Genomic DNA, 27,332 nt, shown 5'->3' with positions numbered 1-27,332 from the left:
ATCTTATGGAAAAAAAAAAAAAGATTCTCTCTCCTCCTCTCCCTTCCCCCCCCCACACTCTCTTTCTCCCTCTCTTTCTCAAAAAACAAAAAAAAATTCAAACTATATTTATGAATTCTAGCAAATATTATACACATTATGGTTATTTTATCCAACTTTTAAACCTGTTTCAGATTTAAGAAAGGAATCTGAATTGAAAGGAGTATCAACATGATCCCCAAAGATACAGAATCCTCATGTATTTTTCCACATAAAGTTCACATTTGATAGGTGTGTTAATTTTAAAAAATCTTTAACTGTTCAGGTGGAAGTTATGTAAAACCTACTAAGGAAATTACCAAACATATTTTTTATAGACAAAATAATCTTGGATAAAACTGTACCTGAATATAATGCCGAAGAACATACAGAATTTCCCCATTTCGAGCTTTTTTGGACAATACTGTGTGAAATTTACCAAATGCTCTGGTACCAATTTCAGCATAGAGTATAGTCACTGGTAAGCTCTCTTTGTTTGTAGGAAATGTATGATCTCCTTTAAACAGATAAGGTCTGGGCCTAAAATGGAAACAAAACACATACTTTTGTTATTTATTTATTTTGAAAGATTTTATTTTTAAGTAATCTCTATACCCAATGTGGGCTCAAACTCAGAACTCCAAGACCAAGAGTTGCATGCTCTACCAACTGAGCCAGCTAGGCGCCCCAAGACACAAACTTCTGAAAGAACCGAAAGAGTATACTGAAAACACATCATGACCTTTTATAATTTCTGCTTATCAAACAACTTACAGGAAAAAAAATACACATATACATCTATACATATATATACACATTTATACACACACACACACACACACAAAAAAATCACAGAAAAAGAGTTTAAACTTCCTGTGGTGAATGTTCATCCTGTGTACAATTTAACATAGTAATTTCTGTGGGAAAATTAAAAACATGTAAAGACAATATACCTACAAAGTAACTTTCCTTACAATAAAACAATACAACAAACATATACAACAGAATGTAACATAAACATGCTGAAAATTTTATAGCTATATGTAAGTGAGAAAGAATCCCCATTTACTATATGAAATCTGAGTGAATCAATAGAAAGTGACTTCAATTCAAGACAAAAGAAATCTGGTTAACCCAAAACTGAATATTACAAATGTTTTTAATAAGCAAGGTTTACTATCTTTAAATAACATATAACAGCAATATATTTTTCAATGAAAAAATTTTTTCTTCAATTAGAAGGGTATAATTTTTCATACCTCACATTTCCTGAAAGTGGGCTCCAAATAATTTAAAAAACAAAAGCACTATATCATACAAAGATTATCAGTACTAATACTTATCAATACTTAATATGAATAACAACTCATGAAATCCTCAAGGATAAACAAAGAAATAGAGAAGTGCTGTGGTCTGGCCCTATCATAAATAGACTTGATATCTTATTTGCCAGAACCTGTGCTAAGTTATACATATATATATACACATTCATAATGTACATTGGTACATTAGTAATATATATATATATTATATATATTCTATTTTCTCAACAATTCCTTTAGATAGTTACTATCATTTACTTAAATTTTTAAGGTTCCCAGGGGTCAGACAAGTTAAATGTCCAGCACAAGATCAAACAGAAAGCCAGGATTCCAACTCCTGTCTATGGAATCCCAAACCCACATCTTTTAACAACTTACACAGATAGAAAGAAAAACAAGATGATGAGATTAATAACAACAAAGGTATTGAGAAATAACCTTTATGTAATGAATTCAGATCTCTACAAACTTTATTTATTTACTATCTTTAAATAACTGGGTTTTGAAAGTAGGCAGAATTAGATTTAAGTTCTAGTTTAATTACTAGGTATGTGACTCTAAACGAGTGATTTGCTCTCTTTTGGGCTGATTTCTTTAACCACTCAAGAGGAGGAATTCTCACTACCTTAGTGAGTGTCCTAAAGATTTACCAAAAGGACTTGCAAATCATCTAGCAGAGCATAAAGCACATGCCTGATGCTCAAGAAATAATTCTTCTCTCATTCTTGCAAACCTCCAGTTATTTAAACTATTGATCAAGAGTATCATCAAGGAAAAAAAGGAACCAAATGTTGGGTGGTATACTACCATTCATGATGAAAGTAGGGAGTATTTATCTATGTAATTATGACTATATATATATATATATACCTTATTTCTAAAAGGATACATGAGAACTTGACTGTACTGGTTGACCCTAGGGAGAAGTTCTAGAAGTCAGGAGTAAAAAAGAATCATATAATTTTCTGTATGCATACATTGCATTATTCTAATTTTTAATGTTTAAACTTAATACATTGGGAACATGGTGCTTTTGGCGTAAACTAACAAAAAATGCATCAAAAAATTAAAGGGACAAATTCTGCACTCAGATGGACATAATGAATTGATTCCCTGAGGTTTCATATACTGGATGTGTGTATTGCATTCTTTTTTCACTTACTGACATAACTATAAAATTTTACAGCATGTTTATATCATAGTTTATCTTATTAAATGTTTATTATATTGTTTTGTGTATAAGTTATTTTGTGGCATATTTTCTTTACATTTTTTAATTCTCCCATAGTAGTTAATTTAACCTGTACAGAGTAAGGAAGAAAATTCTTAAAATTAAAACTTAAAATGAAAATTGAATCTTTTTATCAAGAAGTATGATTTTAAATGTCAATAATTCAAAAATAATATTCTATTACTTGAGCTAAATTGAAATTGATATAATCATTTGGTGATAACCACTGTTATTTTAAAGAGAAACATTTCTAGGATATTCATGAAAACTTACAGACTTTCTACAATAAACTAAATATAGTAAGTAACATTACTAAGTTTTTGATTTTCTGATATGGCTGGAAAATTATATAAATTACCTCTTCTAATAGAGAAATTCAATTTTTTTTAAAGATTTTATTTATTTATTCATGAGAGACACACACAGAGAGAGAAGCACAGACATAAACAGAGGGAGAAGCAGACTCCATTCAGGAAGCCTGGTGTGGGACTCAATCCTGGTACTCCAGGATCACGGCCTGAGCCAAAGGCAGACGCTCAACCGCTAAGCCACCCAGGCATCCCTCAAATTCCTATTATTATAGAACAAGGCTTACCAATAAAAATAAGTTAACTTTTACAAATAAAAACTGGCTAAATTACTATTATTCCTGGTTACTGACTTTATTTATTTATTTATTTATTTATTTATTTATTTTTAAGATTTTATTTATTTATTCATGAGAGAGACACAGAGAGAGGCAGAGACACAGGCAGAGGGAGAAGCAGGCTCCATGCAGGGAGCCTGATGTGGGACTCGATCCTGGGTGTCCAAGATCAGGCCCTGGGCCGAAGGTGGCGCTAAACCGCTGAGCCACCCGGGCGTCCCTACTGACTGACTCTTTCTTTCTTTCTTTCTTTCTTTCTTTCTTTCTTTCTTTCTTTCTTTCTTTCTTTCTTTCCTTCTTTCTTTCCTTCTTTCTTTCTTTCTTTCTCTTTCTTTCTTTCTCCTACTGACTTACTTTAAATCAAAATCACTCAAGTGCTCAATACCTCTTTACTAACCTAATAATGAAAACTTTCCACTAATTACTTGCCTTCAAATGCATCATATTTCTGGACATTATTAGAATGGAGTACTGTATTTCAGGTTTATAAGATTACATGAGTTCAAGCACCTTTACAGTAATTTTTAGTTTGGCTGTCATAGTATGTATACACACTCATCCACATTACTTTAATAAATTTCTTTTAAAGTTTTACACATTCATCCACTTTCATTATTTTTACAGATTTGAGAGACAGAACACTCAAGAGCAAGCATGGAGGGGCAGAAGGGGGAATGGAAGGAGCAGAGGGAGAGAAAGAAGCAGACTCTCCACTGAGTGGGGAGCCCCATACAGGGCTCAATCCCAACACCCTGAGCCAAAAGCACATGCTTAACCCACTGAGTCACCCAGGTGCCCCATCGTCCACTTTCATTAACATTAAAGATAGGATTTTAAAGATATTACTGTCAATGTTTAGATACTTGAAATATGAAACAAAATTTTATCAGCCCCAAGTGTTGAGCTCACAATCTCTTCTGCAATAGATGAAGAGACAAGAATGTACAAAACAAGGGAAACAATTAGTTGCCATACTTCATAGGATCCTGTTAATAAATACAAAAAGTATGCTAAAATCATACTTCATTTAAAAAGTAAAAAGGAATCAAACTAGATGAGATTTTAAAATCATTTCATTAATTTTAACTGATACCTTGGAACTCATATGACACTAAGTGGATTATCATTAAAAAATACTGATTTTTGTCAAATCAGTAATGTAGAAGTACATTTCATAATTTATACAGGATATCTTACATTTTAATATTAGTCTGAAACAAAATGTTTTCAAAAATTTACTATTGTTAGTAGTTAGAAACGCTGCTAATGAAACAGTGCTAGTAGATTTAAATATTTAGGTCAAAAATAAAAGGAAAAATTAGAAGGGAAGAGATTTTCCAGAGACAAAGGTCTCCTGAATATATATTTACCCTATGCCCCAAATTCATGCATAAATATACAGACTGACACAATGTCATCTTAATGATGCAAACTCTGTACTTCTGTGCCGGGAGCAGCCTTGGGTTAGGCCACATGAAGACTGAGGCTACAGCTACCAGGTGAAAGTTTAACAATGGTGGAACTAGAATGACATGTGCCGCTTTGGGGTTTATGTTTGTATTTGGGGAAACCAGGCACAGAATGTTTCCAGTGGGGAAAGGGCTTGCTTTTTTGGCCCGTTTACTGTCCCCAGTGAATATCTGCAGTGATGGCAAAGATCAGGTCCGTATAAATGCCCTTGTTCAGGTTTTATTTATTTTTTATTTATTTATTTTTTCCTTGTTCAGGTTTTAACGGATAACAGATGTTAGACATCCCATCTCTCTGAAACAGGACACACTAGTCCCCTGGGACTTATACATAGTTGGCTGAATCGGAGACCCTTGAGCATGGTGAGACCTACAGATGGATCTCATCCTGCTGCTTCGAGTCCTGTTGAGAATAGCCTTAGTTAAATGCTTTATGAGACAACAGAATGGCTGATGGGTTGCATAGTCATAAAAATTTTGAGTTTGGTCAAGAATCTGTCAGGCCCAAGGATGGACTGTTGAGAGGGGCATTATACCATAGCCATTGACTATCTTTCTGGGTGTGTTAAGACTAGGACAGGCCATTTCTCAGGGTTTGCAGCAAGAGACTTTGAGGCGTGTGTGAACGTCTTCCTCTGGGACAAGGAGAAGGTTGCTTACTGCTTGTTAGAAGCCAGAGGTTCCCCCAAGCACTGTGTCCTTCTGCTGTGATACATTCCCAGCTCCTTATGTTGTATTCCTGTGGGCCCGTTTTCACCCCTGGAGAATATGGAGCCACAGGGAACTAGTGCAAAGGTGCTAATGCTCATGCTGCTTGTGGCCACCAATAGTACAGTTCTTTGTTTCTAACCCAAGAGTCTCTGGTCTTCTGCCAGAATCCATGAAACCGTCAAAGACAAACTTATTAGCTTTCAGGTAAGGCAAAATCAATTCCCCAGCCTGAGAGAAGCTATATATAGCATTTAGGTTAATACATTTTTCTTTTTGTGAACCTTAGGTACATAAGCCTTAGTTTTTACACTATCAATATTCATCCATAGTGTTTTTTTAAGCAAATAACTTACTTGAATATGTATTTAGAGTAACAAATATTTTAAGTTTTCCCCTCTACAAATGTTCCTCATTCCTAAATTTCCTTAAGTTTTCATTTTCTTTCAGGTTTTCCATTTCTTTAAATAAATGATTGAAACAACAGAAAAGAATAATTCTATTACCTTTTGCATTCATAGTATTTTCTTTTTCCCTTCGAGCTAAACACTCAGTTTATTTTTTCCTTTTTTAAATCATAACACATTCAGGGCATCAAAGGTGCTTTTCTTTTCATGTGGTATTCTCACTTTCCCAATTTCCAAAAACAAAAAAAAATTCCTTAATAATTTTATTTCCTTGTTGGGGGCGGGAGAAGAAAGTTACACTTACTTAGACGACAATTACTGTTGCTTTCTCCTAAATACATAATCATATGTGTATTTACATATATAATACAACATCTGTCAAGTTTTAGGGCAGATCCCGAGCACAGAGCACAGATCTTTGAACAGAAGGTAGAGAAGAGACAAATCATTCTACCCTTTTTTTTTTTTTTTTGCTAGAGAGTTTTTGTTTCAAGTAGTAAAGTATTATGTTTTAAGTGGTAAGTAGTTTGACTTCAGACTAAAAAGAATGGGTCTAACACTGTGTACTTTTACAGAAATAATTCAGACTAGCAGATGGGCAGCTGCAATTTATCTTCATAGAATACAGCCCCCAAAGAGTGTGTCTTTATTCTGCCAGTTGGTAGTCTTCTAAGTGGCAGACCAGATGGGCAGGACACTGACAACAGTCTAAGAGTCAGTATAAATGTACTAAATTTCATCAACGGGTCCAGGACTAGTCAGGAAAAGAGTATTGCTCTGAACTCTGCCCACAGAATGGAGTGACCACTCAGCTTCTAATGTTATATAGCTGTGGCTTGACTGAACAGTAACGGCAGCCTAAAGATACCACCACCACCAGTAACCCAGCCCAGGCATTAAGGGAAATCACTGTGTCCTGAGGGCCCCAATGAGCCAGAAACTTCACTTGAAGTAGTATTAATAGGGCAGAAGGTTTGTCCCGAAGAGTAGCTACCACTTTTTCATGTAAATCTAAGATCCTGCTAAGTCAAAACAAATATGCTCTTGAATATACCATTTTCAATTGACCAGGTCCCTCTACCTCTTTAGTCACTGAATCCTATTTGACCCAGACCAAAACATAAAATATCAGATAGTAGAGACACAAGGCTTCCCTGGGTTCCTTCAGTTTCAATTAGGGCTTGATTGCCCCTAAGAGCTGCTTTTCAAAAAGGAGTATACTTGATGACTAAAGCAGGTGGCGCTGTGGTACTTGAAACTGCCTCTGGGTACCCAGCAGCCCCTGAGACTGTGACTAAAGTTGGTATTCTATTCTAGCTTCTTTCTCCTCCTAGGATTCTATGTTGCTCACCTAGGAATAGACGGTACAGGTGGCAGTCTCCCTTGAGACTTCGTGAACATTCACAACATTCACAGCATAAACATATACGGTAAAAGTGCCAAACATAATTCATTCATGAAAGCCAAAATAATAAAACTTCATCAAACTGGTCTAGAGATCATTTTAAACCCTTGCCAGTGGTAAACACCTTCCAAACTCCATCAGTTGAGTTTGGGTGTCTTTTCCTACAGGCACATATATCAAGGCACTATGGCAGAAGCTAGAGCAAGTTCAGAAAACTGCTATTACCCAGCCAGGAGCAGAGAGTACAAAATGGTGGAGGAGAGAGAAGAGAGCTTTCATCTTCCTTCAGCCATGTGGGCCCTGTCCTTCTTCTTCCAGAAAAGCCATGTGTCTGTCAGCATTTCACCTTTGTTTCTAAAACTGTCAAGAACTATAAAAGATCTAAGGTGTGACTTTACCCTACTTATAAAACATTAAGTTAGATTTTTATCATCTCATGGCGGGGCAGTGGGCGAAACACCTAAATGGATATTACACAAATAGCAAATAGTGGGCATATTCTGCAGCGGAGGAACACTATACTTGGGGAACCACTATTTTATAGCAAGCAGTAAACAAGCCTATTCTTTCTGGAAAGAAGATCACCTCACTCCTCCAGACTGCCTGCTACAAACACAACCCTGAGGAATGGCTCAGTTAAGGAGTGGTCACAGTACTCCACTTTCTATAAATCAGACCAAGAACATGAAAGGACTCATAGGATTCACTGCAGATTGCCTCTCACGAAAGTTTTATGTTAACCTTTTTTTTAAACTTAATTTCAGATTTAACAGTTGAATATTCAATATTTTAAAAATTATATATTCAGACATCAAAAATAATTTTAAGTTACTAAAATTACATTAAAAAATGCACTAAAAGAAAAAAAGCACAAGGGCTGACAATTTCACAGTCTATTAAAGCTATAACTGGGGGAGGGGGGGAAGCTATAAAGGAATTGAAGATCCATGGGGCAGCCCCGGTGGCTCAGCGGTTTAATGCCACCTTTGGCCCAGGGCCTGATCCTGGGCACCCGGGATCGAGTCCCACGTTGGGCTCCCTGCATGGAGCCTGTTTCTCCCTCTGCCTGTGTCTCTGCCTCTATCTCTCTCTCTGTATGTGTCTCATGAATAAATGAATAAAATCTTAAAAAAAAAAACGGTGGGAAATTCTACCTGAATTTCCCACCTACTGACCACAAATTAAAAAAAAAAAAATGGAATTGAAGATCCTGTAATTTGTGACAACACGGATAGACCTAGGACATGCTATGTTAAGTGAAATAAGGCAGAGAAAGACAAATACCATATGATTTCACTCCTATGTGGAATCTAGAAAACAAAATAAATGAAACAAAAAAACCAGAAACGGACTGACAAATACAGAGAACAAACCAGTGGTCCCCAGAGAAAAGTGGGGGGATGGGCAAAATAGGTGAAGGGGATTAAGGAGGCACAAACTTCTAGTTATAAAATAAATAAATCACAGAGATAAAAAGTACAGCATAAGGAATACAGCCAATAATACTGTAATAATGTTGTATGGTGACAGATAATCCCACTTATGGTGAGCACTGCAAAAAGTATAGAATTGTTGAATTACTATGTTGTGCACTGATGCAAACATAACGTTTATCAACTATACTTAACTAATAGAAATAAAACAAAAATTCAATGCAGATACCCCTAAAATATAGCAGGCAGTACTTTTCAGAGAAGCTTAATGACATAAAACTTGCATAAAAACATTAAAACATCTGGATCAAACTCCTTTGGAGAAATATATTGCTCTATTTTTTTTTTAAATTAATTCCTATGATATACTTTTCTATGACATACATATGTACAAGAATAACAGAATTTACAGAAATTACATGGTTGCCTAATTCACTCTATAAAGCTAGAATGACTGCTTTAAAAGGATAGCATTTATAATTTAAAATAGCTAATCTCATTGATTAAAATAGAAACATGAATCTTAATGAAAACATAAGCAATATTAATTTAACAGAAAATATCCCACACCATTATTACAAAATTTTAATATATTACCATAATACACAGTATGTTCAATGAGAAAAACTATGTATTCATCTCAATAAAAAAATAATTGATAAAATATGTTATTTCTGATTTAAAAACAGAATTACAAAACTTTAACATTTTTAAAAACTTTAACGTTTTAAAAGGTATGAACAAAAAAATGAAAGAAGATATGAATAGAAGATACATCATGTCATCTGTCGAGAGATTCAATATAATAAAGATTAAATTGTTCTTATTTATTTATTTATGAGAGACAGAGAAAGAGAGAGAGGCAGAGACACAGGCAAAGGGAGAAGCAGGCTCCACGCAGGGAGCCTGACGTGGGACTCGATCCCGGGACTTCAGGATCATGCCCTGGGCCGAAGGCAGGTGCTAAACTGCTGAGCCACCCAGGGATCCCGCAAGATTAAACTGTTCTTAAATTAACCAATAAGCTTAGCATATTCTAATTAAAATCCTACTGAGGTTTCTTAGGGAGGCAATTTGGTAGGAGAAAACAGGCTTTTTTTTTTTTTTTTTAAGATTTTATTTATTCATGACAGACAGACACACACACACACACACACACACACACAGAGGCAGAGACACAGGCAGAGGGAGAAGCAGGCTGCATGCAGGGAGCCTGATGTGGGACTCAATCCTGGGTCTCCAGGATCACGCCTGGGGCCGAAGACGGCGCTAAACTGCTAGGCCACCGGGGCTGCCCGAAAACAGGCTTTAATATTAATTTGAGAGCATCAATAACAACAGAGCTTAAAAAAAAAAAAAATGGGAGGATATAAAGCAGCAAATGACCTTGTACTGTGAGGTACCAGGATATATTATAAAATAATAAATACTAAAACAGCATGGCACTGCTACAAGAAACAGTTAATGTACAGAAGAGCTATGAAATAGAGCATAACATAAATATAACAAATGTATAATCAACTAGTCATCTGAAGGGAGAAATATCTGACTGGATCCTTTCCTAACAGTGGACTTCCTAACTTACATGGATTAAAAGTTTAAGGTAAAATGATTGGGATCCCTGGGTGGCTCAGTGGTTTAGGGGCTGCCTTCAGCACAGGGCATGATCCTGGAGTCCCGGGGTTGATCCTGTATCAGGCTCCCTGCATAGAGCCTGCTTCTCATTCTGCCTATGATTCTGCCTCTCTCTCTCTCTCTCTCTCTCTCTCTCTGTCTCTCATGAATAAATAAATAAAATCTTTAAAAAAAATTTTAAGGTAAAATGAAAGGAAAAACTTAAAGAAAACTACTGGAAAATAGTTTTTTCCAAACTTGAGAGATTTTAACTAAGTATAAAAACATACACAAATAAAAGAAATATTTGACTACAAAAAATTAAAAAGTCTTCTGTATAATATAAAATGTAATCTTTTAAAAGATTTACAATAAAAAAGACAAGTATTGATATGAATTACTAAATATATATTACTGTTTAATATATATAAAGAACTCTTTCAAAATTAGAGAATAACCTTAATACTTTTTAAAGTATAAATAAATCAGACAGTAGAACATACACTGGTACTAATAAATTAATAATTTCATTCTGACTGCCCATATCCATTTGTATTAAATGCTTGGAAAAAGTTAAAAAGGTTTTTAATAATACATTATAACAAAAAGCAACTCTATACACTCTGTATTAGTGTTCATATTATTAATTTTTTATTCCTAAGTTATATTCAGTTTATATTTAAAGAGATGGAGTCCAAATAAATCCAGTTTTGCATGCTTATCTAAAAAAATAATGATTATATAAAACATATTTCATGTATTTTATGGTATTTTGGTATAATTTATATTCCAAAATAAAAAGCTAATTGAGATATTATACTGAAAGTACTTGTATGTTTTAGAAAAAGACTTGAACACCTCAGATTCAGTTTTTCAATACAGTACATTATTTAATAAGCAATGTCTTTATTATTAAAAATTTTTATTGCAAGAAATTTCTGCTATTTCAACTCTTCACTATTGGCAATCATGAACTTACCTTGAAGTAGCCTTCTTTAGCAGTTTTTTAAGCTCATTAATTTTACAGGTGTGTTTTTTATGGATAACCACAAATGCATCACAGCCATCTGGCGGAGGCTCATCAGCTGCAATCTAAGATTTCAAAGATTATATTTAGCTACAGTAGTTGGTAATTAAAATATGATCTTTAAAACTCATACATTCCTTTGATTAAAATAACTCATCAACTACTATTAAGTTATTGCTCTAATTAAAGTAAAAAATATCTACATGCAGGCAGAATCAAATACTTTAACAAAATCAACTTTATAGTAGGAACATGCTTCAAAGTCATTGAAAAAAATGCCAAATTAAAAATTTTCATTACTGTTAATTTCAATAATCATTTGTTCTCATAATTTCCTTATTCCAAATAACTATAAGATTACATAATATATTCAATTATAATCAATGATTAACAATGATAATATAATCAATGGCAGGCTCTGTAAGTCTGTAGATCTTTTTCAACCAAAGATATTCACATTAGGGTTTCTTTCTTTTTTTTTTTTTTTTTAAAGAATTTATTTATTCATGAGAGACAGAGAGAGAGAGGCAGAGACACAGGCAGAGGAAGAAGCAAGCTCCCCACAGGGAGCCCGATGTGGGACTCGATCCCAGGACCCCAAGATCACGCCCTGAGCCAAAGGCAGACGCTTAACCACTGAGCCACTCAGGCGTCCCCACATTAAGGTTTCTGCATATTATCAGCATGCTTCTTTGTCGACTATAGTTTGGGTATTTTTACATACCTGTTGGAACATCTGAATAGTTGGTGAGTATGCCCTTATAGAGAAAGCAAACTTTAAGAGATTGATATGTAAATTGTCTAAGAATTGTCCAGCTTTCTTCAGGATTAAGTTGTAATAAGAATAAGGTGATTCTATAAAAAAAATTCAAAAGAATAGGATGTTATTTCATTTTCAAGACACTGGCACGTCTCTACTGTAAAGCTAACTTAATATCAAAATCTTAAGTTTGGTTATAGATGATGTTGGAGAAAAATGGAAAAAAAATCAAGATCTGGTTTATTAACTTCATTTGGATCTTTCAGTGAAGTACAATCGAGTGATATGAGTCCAGGTGAAAATAATCCTGCCATTAAAATCTCTCCAGAAGATGCCAGCATCTCAGATTAATTCACTCCAAGGCTGTGGGGTTATCATACAAGGATAAGATGCAGGCCCTACCTAGGATTTAAGAGGAGACTAAGAACAGCAAAATAAAGCTAAAGAGTATGACTTACTAAATTTTAAATGACATGTATAAATAAACTCTACTCAGATTTAGTACACATAGCTACAAGCAATTAGTGTGTCCAGAATGCTTTAGGAGACAGAGGTTGAAGCTGACCTTAAAAGAATAAATGTCTTCTTGTATAGAAAAACCTGAACTGATAGTTCCCTCCCCTAAAGCCATCTACAAAGATCCCCAAGACACCAAAGAGAAGGATGAATCCTAGAGTGTAAGAACTCTTGAACACCTCTGTGGAGATGGAAATCACGTGGAAGGAGAATGGACGCCAAGAGCTGAAGGGGGCTTGGTGATACTCAGGAGGTAAGCAGGAAAGAACCACCAATTTTTGCCCTTTCCTTTTCTCTACACCACCTGGAGTTGTTATCGTCTGCACTCTAGCCACTGTGTCAGCCAGAGGTGGTGAGCTAACAGCACAGCTTCTCTGGAGCCAGATGGCACAGGTACCTGTAAGCTGGTCCCTGGACATTCCCTCTCTCCTTTACTCCCTGGCACTAAGTTATCAACTGACATAACCTTCATTGAGAGAGGAGAGGTAGGTTAGACTCACAGCTTTACCTGCAGATCACAGTTCCTGGATGGTGAGAAGGGAAGACAAAAGGAAAATGTAACCATAGACACACTCCTGGGGGAGCAAGGGAAAGAAAGGTGCTATGTGGAAGGAGAGACTTTGGGGGTGGTGAGGGAAACTAGTTTTTTATTTCTACACTGTCTACTACTTGTTCAAAAGGTACTGGGCTCTTGACCCTTGGCTTTGCTCCCTAACACAACCCATTCATGGTTCAGAGGTCATCTGGCCCTCTACATTGCCCTGTGGGAATTGGGGCTCAGGGAATCAGCACAAATACATGGACACGGTGGGTGCTGCTTTTTCTTTGAATAATAAAGTCCTCTGTCTCTTATCCAGGGGTTTCGTGTCTTCTGTCAGCATCCATGAAACTAATCTGTTAACTTGAAAATGGTAAAATCTCAGATCCTTCATAGTACTGGACAGATTGGACAATAGAGGTGGAATGCTGACAGATAAACAGATATTTTTGGAGGAGAAAAGACCCAGTCAGCTTCATGGGTCAACTGACAGAATTTAAAAGAAGTCCTTGTAAACTGACAGTGAACATACTGACAAAATTGTATAGTCAATTAGGCAATAAATGGTCCTCCAATTCATTGCCTATTATCGAGAAGTAAGAGGTTACAGGTCAAGAACTAGGCAGCAGATTCAAAGGCATTTACCCAAATGAGGTCTTAGTTGTTAACACTCCTCCATGTAAGTGGACTTCCCCCACCAGTGGTTCTGTCAGCTTCAAGTCCAACCCACTGTGACAAGTACAAAGACCTATCTTGGATCAGAGCAAGGTTTGACCCTCTTCAGACAATAGCTATAGACATGCATACCTACATGAAGTGAAAAAGGAAGGAAATCTGTTACCACTATGGACAGAAGGCTGGAAAATCACTAGAACCCTGGCTTGCCTGGCAGAGGAGAGGATGGAAGACATGATGCAGAGTTACAACCAAGTTATGATTCAACAACTCTTTACAATCTATTGTGCCAACCTCAGAGCCTTTCAAGCAGGACAGTAAAAGTCTCAAGAGTTACTGTGATGGTTCTTGGCCAAGGAGAGAATGCTGTGGCCCGCTTGGGAGATTTCCTTTGGTCAAAGTCTTCCAGCTCTGATCAAGGACTCTCTTATGTTTGATCTTTGAAATTGTGGGAAGCTAAGTTTTTAACTTGCAAGTAGGATAAAAAAAACCTCAGCCCCTTTACAGTTCTTGGCAGATCCCGAAGTCGGGCAAAGGAGAGCTATGGTATGTATAATTGTATCCCTAATTTAGAAAAATTTAAGAAATAGAAGAGAATGAAACCACAATTCAAGAAAACTCTCAAGAATTAAAAGAAATAATGAGTCTACGTATCTAAGAATGAAGACTCAAGCTGGCTAGCACTGAAACATTTTCTAGTAAAACTATGGTACTCTAATGTTAGAAATGTGAAGAATAGGGGCACTTAGGTGGCTCAGTTGGTTAAATGTCTGCTTTCAGCTCAGGTCATAATCCTAGGGTTCTGGGATTGAGCCCCACATTGGGCTCCTTGCTCAGTGGGGAGCCTGCTTCTCCCTCTCTCCTGCTTGCTGCTCTCCCTGCTTGTGCTCGATGTCAAATAAAATCTTTTTAAAAATCTGAAGAATAAAATTCATGCATGCACAGTGCTGTATGTGAAGAATTCAAGGCCATTATTCCTAGGAGTTCATAATGAAGCATCAACTAGGAAGCAAACTTTACCTAACCAAGAAATAATAGGAGAAACTGTAGCATAAAGTTTGATAGTGAACTCTGAATACACTTAAGAATAGAAACAAGACTAAATGAAAGAGTTGAGATTTACAGAATACTATGTAAATGCTACACGCTCCAGTGATGCAGAAAAGCACATCACTAACCAAACCACAACAAAGGGGAAATTAAGTGGAAAGTAAAATAAGCTCGGTAATTTCTCATAAACATTAGCTGGCAATAAAAGAATATCACCAAAGCCAATAAAGTAGTAGAAACTTATGTATACTTAAGAATACAAAGATAAAGACAAAGGATACTGGTGACCAAATTCAGACCATGCTGAGGGGAAGAAAGGATCATTAGCCATCTCATTATGGCTTATAGGAGACCGAGAGGCAATACTCAAAGAGAGGAGGCTAACCACTCTGGGTCTTCACAAGCTATTCCTTTGGCATAAAATGTAGAAGGGCAAGTGGTGCATGTTCAGCCAACTCCTATTCAGCAAACTTTAAGTGTCATTTGTTTTGGAAAGAGTTTTCCCTGACCTCCCAGTCCAGATCCTGTTATACTGATAGGTCCATCCTATCTCTAAATCAATTCTCAAAACTAGGGCAGCCCAGGTGGCTCAGCGGTTTAGCGCCACCTTCAGCCCAGTGCCTGATCCTGGAGACCCGGGATCAAGTCCCACGTCGGGCTCCCTGCATGGAGTCTGCTGCTTCCTCTGCCTGTGTCTGTGCCTCTCTCTCTCAATCTCCCCCCCCCTCTCTCTCTGTGTGTCTCTAATGAATAAATAAAATCTTTTTTTTAAATTAAAATAAATAAATAAATAAAATCTTTAGGGGAAAAAAAAGGGGGACACCTGGGTGGCTCAGGGGTTAAGCATCTGCCTTTAGCTCAGTTCATGATCCTGGAGTCCCGGGATAAAGTCCCACATCAGGCTCCCTGCATGGAGCCTGCTTCTCCCTCTGCCTATGTCTCTCCTCTCTCTGTGTGTCTCTTATGAATAAATAAGTAAAATCTTTGGGAAAAAAAAAAAAACACCTGGTCTTTAAAAAGACACAATAGCTACAGGCCAACAAAAAAAATCGCCAAAATTAATATAATAGCATAACTAAGACTACATCAGTCAAATGAGGATCAGTCTGAAAACAGAGTCAACAGAAACAAATGTGAATAGTGCCTGACAAGAGACATCAAATTTTGTCACTGGTCACTTTTATTGTCCCCAATGTAGAGATAGATGTAGGGTTCAGGGGTTTAGATTCTGTAATTTAGGCTTAACTTGCAAGATCATCTCAATCATGCGGTGGATATATTGGATAGCTAATGTTTTAAAATAATTCAGGGGCACCTGGGTGGCTCAACTGATTCAATGTCCAACTCTTGATTTCAGCTCAGGCCATCATCTTATGGTCTGAGACTGAGACTTGCATCAGGTTCTGCACTGGATATGAAGCCTGCTTGGAATTCTTCCCCCTCCCCCCATTCACACATGTGCTAAAAATAAATAACTCAATTCAGGCTCACCAATTAACCTGCTAATAAAGACTTTGCCTTTTTGGTATCCTTCCTCTTTCTTCAGCGTCATGTTTCATTGATTTCTGCCTATTGGCATTTAATATACATAAATCACTCTCACCTTCAGGGGGAAAAAAAGCAGCAGCCTACATAGCCCACTATTGATTCCATCTTATTTGCTGCACAATCTTTTCTTCCGGGTATAGAAATTAGTGATTCAACACATACAACACCTGGTGCTCATCACAAGTGCACCCCTTAATCTCCATCACTCATTTAACCCATCCCCCAACCACCTCCCCTCTTGTAACCATCAGTGTGTTCTCTATTAAGAGAACACACTATAGTTAAGTTTCTTGATTTTCCTTATGTTCGTTTTTTAAATTCCAAAGGAGTGAAATCCTATGGTATCTTTGACTTATTCTGCTTAGCATAATACTCTCTAGCTTCAATTGTCATTGCAAATGATAAGACTTTATTCCTTTTTATAGCTGAGTAACATTCCACTGTATATACACACCACATCTTCTTTCTCCATTCAGCAGTTCTGATGGACACTTGGACTTTTCCCTTGGTTGGCTATTGTTGATAGTTCTGCTATAAACATTGGGGTATATGTATCCCTTCAAATAACTATGTTTGAATCCTCTGAGTAAATAACTACTAGTGCAATTGCTGGATCCCAGGGTAGTTCTATTTTTAACTTTTTTTTAAGAACCTCCATACTATTCTCCACAGTGGCTATAGCAGTTTGCATTCCCACCAACAGTATAACAGGGTTCCCCTTTCTCTGCATCCTCACGAATACCTATTGTTTCCTGAGTTTTGATTTTAGCCGTTCTGAATGAAGGTAATAACTCACAGTTCTGATTTGCATTTCCCTGATGAGGGATTTTGGGCATCTTTTCATGCTTCACAGTTCATCCTGAAAGACTTAATATTCTTCTCTGCTTCCAACCTCAACTCAGACCTCAACCTACCACATAGTTTTTTGATAATTAGATCACGGAAACTGCTAAGTCACCAATAACTTTTCTGTTGTTAAAAGCTTAATATTCTCATGATTTGATCAGTCTATAGTACTTAATAACATCCATCACTTACCACTCAGTGTTCTCTTGGCTTTCATGACACTATACTTTCTAGGTTTTTACTGACCTTTACGGGTCCTCCTAGTCTCTATTGTGTGTTCTTCTGTTTAGTTCTTACACATTGATGCTCATCAGGCTTCTGCCCCTGGGCACTATTTTCTTCTCATTTTATACCTCCTCCCTCCAACTTTAATTACTCTTTTAGTGTTGATAACTCCCAAATCCAACCCTTCAGCCTAGACTTTTACCACCTAAATCTCCCACTCATATATCAGCTTATGGGGTATCTCCACTTGGATATTTGATAAGCATTTCAAATGTGACACATCCAAACTGCAATCATCATCCTATCCAAATCCAGTTCTCAGTTACAAGTAACTCAGTTAGAAATATCATAGCATTTTCCAAAAATCTTTCCATTAAAATATATAAGCAACTTAAGTAAAAACCATTAAATCTTCAAGGACTTTGAGTTTCTTCCATGTGGAGCACATGGGGAAGTAAAAATAAGTAGGGACTCATTTTAGATAAACCTTGGTTGACATTTCTAACTCACCACACAAACCTCATAGGTTGGCAAATATCATGCCATCTGAATCTTGAAGCATCAATAAATACCTAACTCTGTAGCAGGACCATAAAATAGCTTAAAAAAAAAACAGGCAATTCTATGTTTAAAGATCTTAATTTTATTAAGATCTTTATTAAGATCTTTATTAAATGTTTAAAAGATATTAATTTGCTGACACATAATGTAAAGTGTTCTCACTAAATGGCATGAAACTAGCACCTGAATTCAAAAAGTTAAATCCTCAATATTTACAACTTTTTTAGGCAAGAAGATCACTGGAATTATTCTTCAGTAGAGTATTTATGGGGTTTAATGGAGATTCAACAACCTAAAAAATTACAAGTAACTGAGGATTTAAAACGTTTCCTCTAGGATAATATCTTGAATTCGGTAACTCTGACAATTGTTGACATTTTTAACTCCTAATATACAGCATCCTCTCCTACACTTAACAACATCAGTGATGATGCAGCGTATGTATTTGATCTTGCCATTATAAATAGTTTTAATAGAATTCTATTTTCTGTGTTAGTAATCCTTATTTAATAGAATTCTTTTTAGGTTCAACCCCGAAATACACACCTCCTATATTATATGCTTGAAGTAGAATTTAGGTATTCCTAAGCTTATATTCTAACTTGTTAGTAATCATCTGCCATCAGATTGTTCAGGCATGTCATTTCATTTAGGTAAAGTGCTTAGATACATCTAAGCAACTAAAAGCAGTTCAAAAATTTATAAGAGTAATTTTCAAGATTGCTTTCCCAGTGGGAAACAGCACTGAATAAGACTATAAAGTATATACCAAGAACCAAAGATTTAAGATAGCTACATTCAGGACTTTAGGTGAGAGCCACAAAATTTGGTGGATTTTTAAAATTTATTCATTCATGAGAAACACAGAGAAAGAGAGGCAGACACAGGAAGAGGGAGAAGCAGGCTCCATGCAGGGAGCCCGAGGCGGGACTCGATCCCAGGTCTCCAGCATCACTCCTGGGCTGCAGGCAGCGCTAAACTGCTGAGCCACCCAGGCTGCTGGTGGATTTTTTTTTTCAACTATGAGAATCTTAAATATTAATCTAGCCCATTTTTGCCTCAAATATCAAAACTGAAATTACCAGGACAAATACAAAGCCAACCATCAACAGTGCCCCATGCATTTGCCTGTCTACTTCTACGTGGTCAAAATTCCTATGCACAGCCTACTACCACCCTCTCTTGTGCTCTACTCCTTTCCTTACCACCTGGCTACCTCTACCATCCACTCTCAGCTTCAACACCCCCCACTAGGAAGGCCACCCTGCTCTCTCTGAAGTACTGACTAGGTGCCTGTTTCCATGTGCTTCTTTGTCATCACAGCCCATGAAGCTCTCACCACCTCACAGCAGAGTGCGCTCTTCTGCTGTCCCCTTGACAGTATTATGGGGTCCAGGGAGTACAGATCATCTTTGTATTCCCAGAATCTACGGAAGTACACAGTATCTCTTGTGACTCAAATAATGATAATTAAATAATGAAGTTTTTTAAAGAGCTTACTTGGTTTTGAAAATATCATGAAAGGCATGTGTGTTCTATTTTTTTAAACCTAGCTCATGAAATAAAAAAATTGCTGAACTTCAAGGCTACTTGACCCAAATGGAGGTCAATAAATGAACACTTAAGATATTCAAGTCTATTGTTTCTCCTACAATTACACTCAATAACAAAATCATAAACGAATCACCAGAGTAAGTAGTCTCTAAAATATTTTATCTCCATAGTAATCATAGTAATCTCCCCATGTGTACAAGGCTAAAGAAATCCTCCTTTATGGATTCCATGTTAGTATTTTTTCTATTCTAGAGAAAGGAAAATAACCTTTCTTTATAATAATTAACCTTTTAGCCTCTGCTCCTAAAACCTCATTTCATTATCTTTAATCTTTTTCCTCAGAAAACACATTAACACTTGTTCATTCTAAAGAATATGCACATATATAGATACATAATATATATTCACATATATTTAAAAATTAGGAATGACTACATCTTCTAGATAGTGAAATAAAAACACATAGGTTACCTGATTTGTTAAAGGCAAGTAGTAAAAAATCTCTTTAAAAGCATTTTTGAAAAAAAAAAAAAAACACTACTAGATGCAAAACTATTTCAAATAAATCTAGGTAAAAAGAAAACCATAATTGAACAATTTCTATTTCTCCTTGATTATAATGCAATCTGCAAACACTGCTAATCATGTGACTGTTCTTATAATAAAGGATTAAACCTTTATTTTTCAGAAATGGATGCTTGGAATCATTTCCATTAAAATATCTTTTCAAATTTAATATTCATACTTACTAACCAAATTGAGCATTTACACTTCACCCTTAAAGACAATAAACATATCTAATGTATGTACAGAAATAGAAATTTTTTAAGTTACGATATGCATATCACCTACCTGTTTGCTTATAAATTGCTAATTCTTGTACAGTTTCCAAAAACTGCCAAAATTTTTCATTACTTTCTTCTGCCATAAATTCACTATTAAAATAAAAGTAATCAGTTAATAGATAGAAATGAAAAATGAAATGAGAAACTACAGCTTAAAATCCAATTATAATTTATGCTTAAAACAAAAACTTCCAAATAGTAAAGTGACTGATTTCCATTTACTATAATACAGAAAGAGAACAAATGATGATTCTTACATGACATTCTTAAGTTACAAGCATATACTCGTGACTGGAAAAGATTGCATGAAATTCCTTCTGACTTTTCCTCATTACTAGCTATAACTAAAAGACAGATAATTTATTGTTTCTTCATGTGAAATACCACTGAGAAGTAGAATCTTTTGTTTTAATTCCAGTGTAGCTAACATACAGTGCTACATTAGTTTCAGGTGTACAACACAGTGATTCATACTGACATACAACACAAGGTGCTCACCAGAACAAGTGCACTCCTTAATCCCCATCACATAGTTCACTCACCCTCCCCTATAACCCCTTTGGCAACCACTAATTTGTTCTCTATAGTTAAGAGTCTGTTTCTTGGTTGTGTCCCTTTTTCCTTTTGCTCATTTGTTTCTTAAAGCCCACATGAGTGAAATCATATGGTATTTGTCTTTCTCTGATAGACTTATTTTATTTAGCATTAAACTCTCTAGTTCTATCCATGTCATTGCAAATTACTGAGAAGTATAATTTAACAGTAATGAAGGAAGTGTTATATAAAGGTTAAAAAAAAAAGACTGCCCGTTTTTCACAAACAAATATTGTTTTTATAAACACTCTTTAAAAACAGTATTATCAGGGCACCTGGGTGGATTAGTCAGTTAAGTGGCCAACTCTTGATTTTGACTCAGGTCATGATCTTGGGGTCGTGAGATCAAGCCCCACACTGGGCTCTGCACTAGGTGTGGTGAAGCCTGCTTGGAATTCCCTCTTTCCCTCTCCCTCTGCCCCTTCCTCCCTCACTCACATGCTTACTCTATCAAAAAAAACAGTAATGTATATTATTTTTATTTAGCTACTTATTTTTGTAGATGATAGTACTTAAGACATAAAATACCTTAATGAGAAAATTAATAGGAAGTTGGTGTATCAAATTAGATCTTTGGCCTTAAAGCCCAGGCACTTTGATTTTTCCACAGGGTGTAGGTCAGAAAAAAATGACCAATGCCATTTAAAACCTTTGGGAATAATTGGAAAAATAAATAAATAAAACCTTTGGAAATAATGAATTGAGAGGCTACTCAGTCCTGTACAGAACAACAATGTGCAAGACACTCAGAGCAAGTAGATTCAACTATTTAAACTAGAAAGGAAATAGCCATTAAACAGATGGTACAAGGGCACCTGGGTGGCTCAGTGGTTGAATGTCTGCCTTTGGCTCAGGGTGTGATCCCACAGTCCTGGGAGAGTCCCACACTGACTCCTCTCTGCCTATGTCTCTGCCTTGGTCTCTGTCTCTCTCGTTAATGAATAAATAAAATTCTTTAGAAAAAAAAACAGTACAGATTTGTTATTGCCAGCTTATCTTTCTCTCTAGTCTTGGCAAATTTAAACTAATGCTTAATATAAATGGAAAATATGAGGGCATCCAAGACACGTGCAAAATAATTCTTGTGGGTCTAGTCACTAAAGGGGAAAAGGAGGAGAGAAAAACTGATTAATTTATTCACATAAACATAGCAAACACAGGAATTGAAAGCAGTGCACAAACAATTCTTGCTATTAATAGTGTCCAACTCGATGGCATTAAAAAAAAAAAAAGGGCGGAGAAGGAGAAGGAAAAGTTAAAGGCAGAAGAAACAATGGCATAAACTGGATGTGGCCTGAAAAGGTCAAGAATGTACAAAACCTTAAGCAAAGCAGGGAGCAACACTTAATACCTAGCTGACTTGACTAGAGCTACAGAGAGGCTTGTATACTGTGCAACCACAGGCAGAATGTTCATATGCCAGAATTTACACATTTAAGTAGGATCCTTCCAAGTGTTCACCTTGAGAACATATTCATACACACCTATTCCCTCAATATACCACTGCTCTCAGCACTTTGGGAACTCTTCTGGAATGGACTTCCAGGGGCAATTTGCCAGTAATTCATGAGGAAATATCCTTGAGAAATCATCTACATCAGTTCCTCAGTTAAAGTTTAAAAAAGTAAAAAAGACCCCCAAAACTGGTATTTCCAATTTGTTTACTTGCTTTATACAATATTTAGAACAGTGTTTCCCAAAGAGCTCTACCATAGAGAAATAAAAATGATTTGCATAGAGGATATGTTTATATGTATGAAAGAGCACGACAGTAGTTATAAGAGCAACACCAGTGTTATAAATGCAGTTTTGATGTAGAAGTTATGAGTTATGAAAATTTACCCTCATCAGTCTATAATCATCCCTAGCAAATAGTACTAAATTATAAATTTCTTTAGGTAGGGGGTATACCTCATCCATCTTTGCTTCCTACACAGTGCCCATCATAGGGCCATGCTCAAAATAGGCACTCAAATTTCTAGTCTGAACTAAAAGATTCTAGAGACAGAGACAGGAGAGACAGAAGAGAGATGAGAGACAGGAGAAACAGAGGAGAGGGACAGGAGAGACAGAGAGGAGAGAGACAGGAGAGGCAAGAGAGAGGAGAGAGACAGGAGAGGCGAGAGAGAGGTGAGAGACAGGAGAGGCGAGAGAGAGGCGAGAGACAGGAGAGGTGAGAGAGAGGCGAGAGACAGGTGAGAGACAGGCGAGACAAATTCCCAAGAAAGCTTTAAATTAAAAAAAAAGAATGGAGCTTCCCCAAACAGAAAACCATTATTTCTCCCAAGCTCCTTCAATCTACTCAATGCTTTCAATTCTTCATTTTCCATTTGTTCCTCTCAACCTCTTTGACTTACCTAGAATTCTTATTACAAGAAACATTAAAAACTAGAACGTGAGCAGAATAATGAAGTCTAGAAAACAAAAATGCAAAGTGCAACTGTTAAAGGAACTACCAGCTTCCAGCCTGCTACACTGTCAAAAAGAGATTTGGTTCAGGAGGATAAAGTCAAGACTACTAGATAAAAGTTGTAGTGGGAAAGACTGTAGTCTGCATAACAAAGGACTTGCTGACAATTTATATTTGTTCACAAAAGAACAGGTAAGGGCATGAGGGAATAAACATTAAGCATCCTGTCTGGATCATGCAATCAGGACAGTTTCCACAGATCAGGTATATTGTAGAGGTAATTCTGATGGTGGATTGAAGAAGACACTACCTAAAGTAGGTCCCTTCTGTTGAATCAACATTATTGAGTGCCGACTTCTTTTGTACTGAGTCTTGGGAAAACAAGTATGAATAAGAAATACTCTTGGGGCCCTGGGTGGCTCAGTAGGTTGAGTGTCCAACTCTTGATTTTGACTCAGGTCATGGTCTCAGGGTCATGAGATGGAGTCCCATGTTGGGCTCCACGCTCAGCAGGGAGTCTGCTTGAGATTCTCTCACACACCCTCTGCCCCTCCCATTTGTGTTGTCTCTCTTAAATAAATAAATCTTTAAAAAAGAGGGGGAGAGACAGAGAGAAATGGGGAGGGGGGAGAGAAGGAGAGAAAGGGGGGAGGGGGTAGAAGGGGAAGAGGGGGACAGGGGGGAGGGGAGAAGGTGGGGGAGGGAGGGAGAGGGAGGGATAGAGAGAGAAAGGAGAGAAAGGAGAGAGAGAGAGAGAGGGAGAGAGGGACAGGAAGAGAGAGAGAAAAAGACAGAGACAGAGAGAAAGAGAGAGAGAGGGAGAAAGAGAGAGAGAGAGCCAGAGAGAGCCAGAGAGCGCCAGAGAGTGCCAAAGATTCTTATTGCTTCTACCAACCCAATATTACGAATACTTACTGAGCACCTACTTTTGTACACTATGCCTTGCAAAATATAAATAAGAAATAATCTTATCCCTTGAAGCTCACATTTTAGCACCTACTTTTGTACACTATGCCTTGCAAAATAAATTTATTCATGAGAGAGACAGAGAGAGAGAGAGGCAGAGACACAGGCAGAGGGAGAAGCAGGTTCCATGGAGGGAACCTGAAGAGGGACTCTCCCGGGTCTCCAGGATCACGCCCTGGGCTGAAGGTGGCGCTAAACTGCTGAGCCACCCAGGCTGCCCACAAAATAAATTTAAATGAAATAATCTTATCCCGTGAAGCTCACATTTTAGCACTTACTTTTGTACACTATGCCTTGCAAAATAAATTTAAATAAGAAATAATCTTATCCCTTGAAGCTCACATTTTAGCCTCAGAGATTAGCATACATACCTTGCAATAAGAATTATTACTGAAGTATTGACCAAATGTTATGAGAACATACTAGAAAGACATTAGTTTTATCAAGGAGAAAGTAATATGCTAAGTCCATAAATAAGGTATCAATGAAGAAAAGACTGTTGCAGAGTATTATATTGCCTTCCTAGGGCTACTGTATCAAAACCACAAACATAGTGGCTTAAAACAAGAGAAATTTATTTGTAAAGGTCAAAGGTCTAAACTCCTGGTGTCAGGGTTAGCACAACAGGTTCCAAAGGTCAGGATCTACATTTATCTTTTGGGGGGCCACCATTCAAGCCACTATAGTCCACCCTGAGCTCCCCAGAATCCATATCTGTCCCACATACAAAATGTATATGCCCTACCCCAACATTCTCCAATGTAATCTCAACCCATTAGAATATCATCTCTAAATCAAAAGCTCACATAAATATCACCAGAAGTCTCACATTTTATCATGTAAATCACTTAAAACAGGTATAAGTGAGACACTGGGTATGCTCCACCCTGGGGCAAAATTCTTCTCCATATGTGGACCTATGAACTAGAAAACAAGTTGTGTACTGCCAAAATGCAGTAATGAGATAGGCATTCCAAAGACAGAAATTCCAATTCCATAAAGGAGAAATTAGGAAGAATAGAGGAGTTATCAGTCCCAAACAAGTTCAAAATACAGCAGGACAAATTCTATTAGGTTTCAAGCCCTGAGCATAACCCTCAGTGGCTTGTTGCTCCACTTGCTGTCCTGCTTGCCACAGCTCTGCCTTCCATCTCATAATTCTTTTTTCTTGAAGGGTTGAAGGGTAGCACATGTTTGCAGTTAAGTAGTCTATCAGCCAATTTCCTGCCTATGGGATTTGGAAAGTCTGACAGCCTTGTCTCATTTCATCCTGTCTCTTCTGGTATGAGCCGGCAAGGTTTCTGTTGATACAATAATCAAAATCCTTGGGGGTCTCTTGTATATCTTTTTTTTTTTTTTTTTTTTTTTAATTTTTTTTTTTTAATTTATTTATGATAGTCACAGAGAGAGAGAGAGAGAGGCAGAGACACAGGCAGAGGGAGAAGCAGGCTCCATGCACCGGGAGCCTGATGTGGGATTCGATCCCGGGTCTCCAGGATCGCGCCCTGGGCCAAAGGCAGGCGCCAAACCGCTGCGCCACCCAGGGATCCCGGTCTCTTGTATATCTTACCAGGACCATGTTATTAACAAAAAACCCTCCACAGACCCTTCCTGCATAAGCCCACCTCTACTCCTGGCTTCTGCTGAGAGTGCTGAGTGGATCCATGAGTCATATGCCTAACCTATACAGCAAAACAATGTCCAGCCATATATTTGGTCTTCTTTCCAGAGCATGTGTCCCCAACACTGAGTTTCCGCATTTCAACATTCTTTGCAATGGACAAGTGGAGAAGCTCCCATTATCCAGGAGAAGTGCTACAGTCCTCTTTCCTTAACACCTCCATCTTCAGTTTCTCTTTCCTCTTGCATTTTATTATGAACAAGAGGAAACCAGGAAACACTTTTAATGATTTGGTTGGAAAGCTCCTTAGTTAGCTATCTAAGTTCATCACTTAGAAGTTCTGTTTTCCACACAAGTGTAGAATCCAAGTTTTCCAAGTTTCTGTCACTAGAAAACAAGGATCATCTTTGTTTCCAATAATAGGTCTCTCATTTCCTTCTTTTTTTTTTAAGATTTTATTTATTTATTCAGAGAGAGAGAGAGAGAGAGAGAGAGAGGCAGAGACACAGGCAGAGAGAGAAGCAGGCTCCATGCAGGGAGCCCGACGTGGGACTCGATCCCCGGTCTCCAGGATCACACCCCGGGCTGCAGGGGGTGCTAAACCGCTGCGCCACTGGGGCTGCCCCCCTCATTTCCTTCTGAGCATTTACCAGCAGTGGATTTAACATTCTTGTTTCTACCAACATTATACTCATAAGGACTAAAGTGTTCCTTATGACAGAAGCTTTATCCCTACCACACTCCCTGGTTTCCTCTAAGTCCTTAGCAGAATCACCTTTAATATTCTTATTTCTACCAACAGTCCCCTCAAGGCAATCTAGGCTTTTTACCATATTTTTCACAACTCTTCCAGCTTTCACTTGATTTACCAGCTACTTCCCCATTGTTAGTATTTGTTACAGCAGCACTCCACTTTACCAAATCTGTACTGGTTTCCTAGGGCTGCTGTAACAAATTACCAAACATTTGGTAACCTAGAAACAGAAACTTATGGTCTCACAGTTCTGGAGGCCAGAAGTCCAAAATCAGGGTAGTGGTGTGGCTATGAGCCACCAAAGGCTCTAGGGGAGAATCTTTCCTTGCCTCCTCAGGATTCTGGAGGCTACAAGCACTCCCTGGTTTATGGCTACATCAATCCAATCTCTGCCTCTGTTCACAAGGCCTTTTCCTCTTCTGTCTCTTATAAGGACATTGGATTTAGATAATCCAGATAATCCACAATGATCTAAAGACCCTTAACTACAAATATCCTTTTTCGAAATAAGGTAACACTAAAGGGTTCCAGCAGTTAGGATGTAGAGATCTTTTTGGGAGCTGCCATTTTCCCACTACAAGTGATTAGG

The 27,332-nt window shown here is 37.2% G+C and overlaps 1 protein-coding gene across 3 annotated transcripts in view; it reads right to left on the bottom strand.

Moving 5' to 3' along the window:
* Positions 1–27,332, bottom strand: part of UGGT2 (UDP-glucose glycoprotein glucosyltransferase 2) — a 184,242-nt gene that overhangs the window by 145,213 nt on the left and 11,697 nt on the right. For all 3 annotated transcript variants that reach the window (XM_077855168.1, XM_077855166.1, XM_077855167.1), the window contains exons 2-5: positions 20,406–20,488; positions 12,005–12,135; positions 11,233–11,345; positions 384–558 (exon numbers count right to left, since the gene is read on the bottom strand). In XM_077855168.1, coding sequence (XP_077711294.1) covers positions 384–558; positions 11,233–11,345; positions 12,005–12,135; positions 20,406–20,488 — 502 coding nt within the window. The remainder of the gene's footprint in view (positions 1–383; positions 559–11,232; positions 11,346–12,004; positions 12,136–20,405; positions 20,489–27,332) is intronic.

The sequence above is a fragment of the Canis aureus genome, chromosome 17 (genome assembly GCF_053574225.1).
Source record: "Canis aureus isolate CA01 chromosome 17, VMU_Caureus_v.1.0, whole genome shotgun sequence".
In the NCBI taxonomy this organism is placed as follows: domain Eukaryota; kingdom Metazoa; phylum Chordata; class Mammalia; order Carnivora; family Canidae; genus Canis; species Canis aureus.
This window is presented reverse-complemented; position numbering and strand designations above follow the sequence as displayed.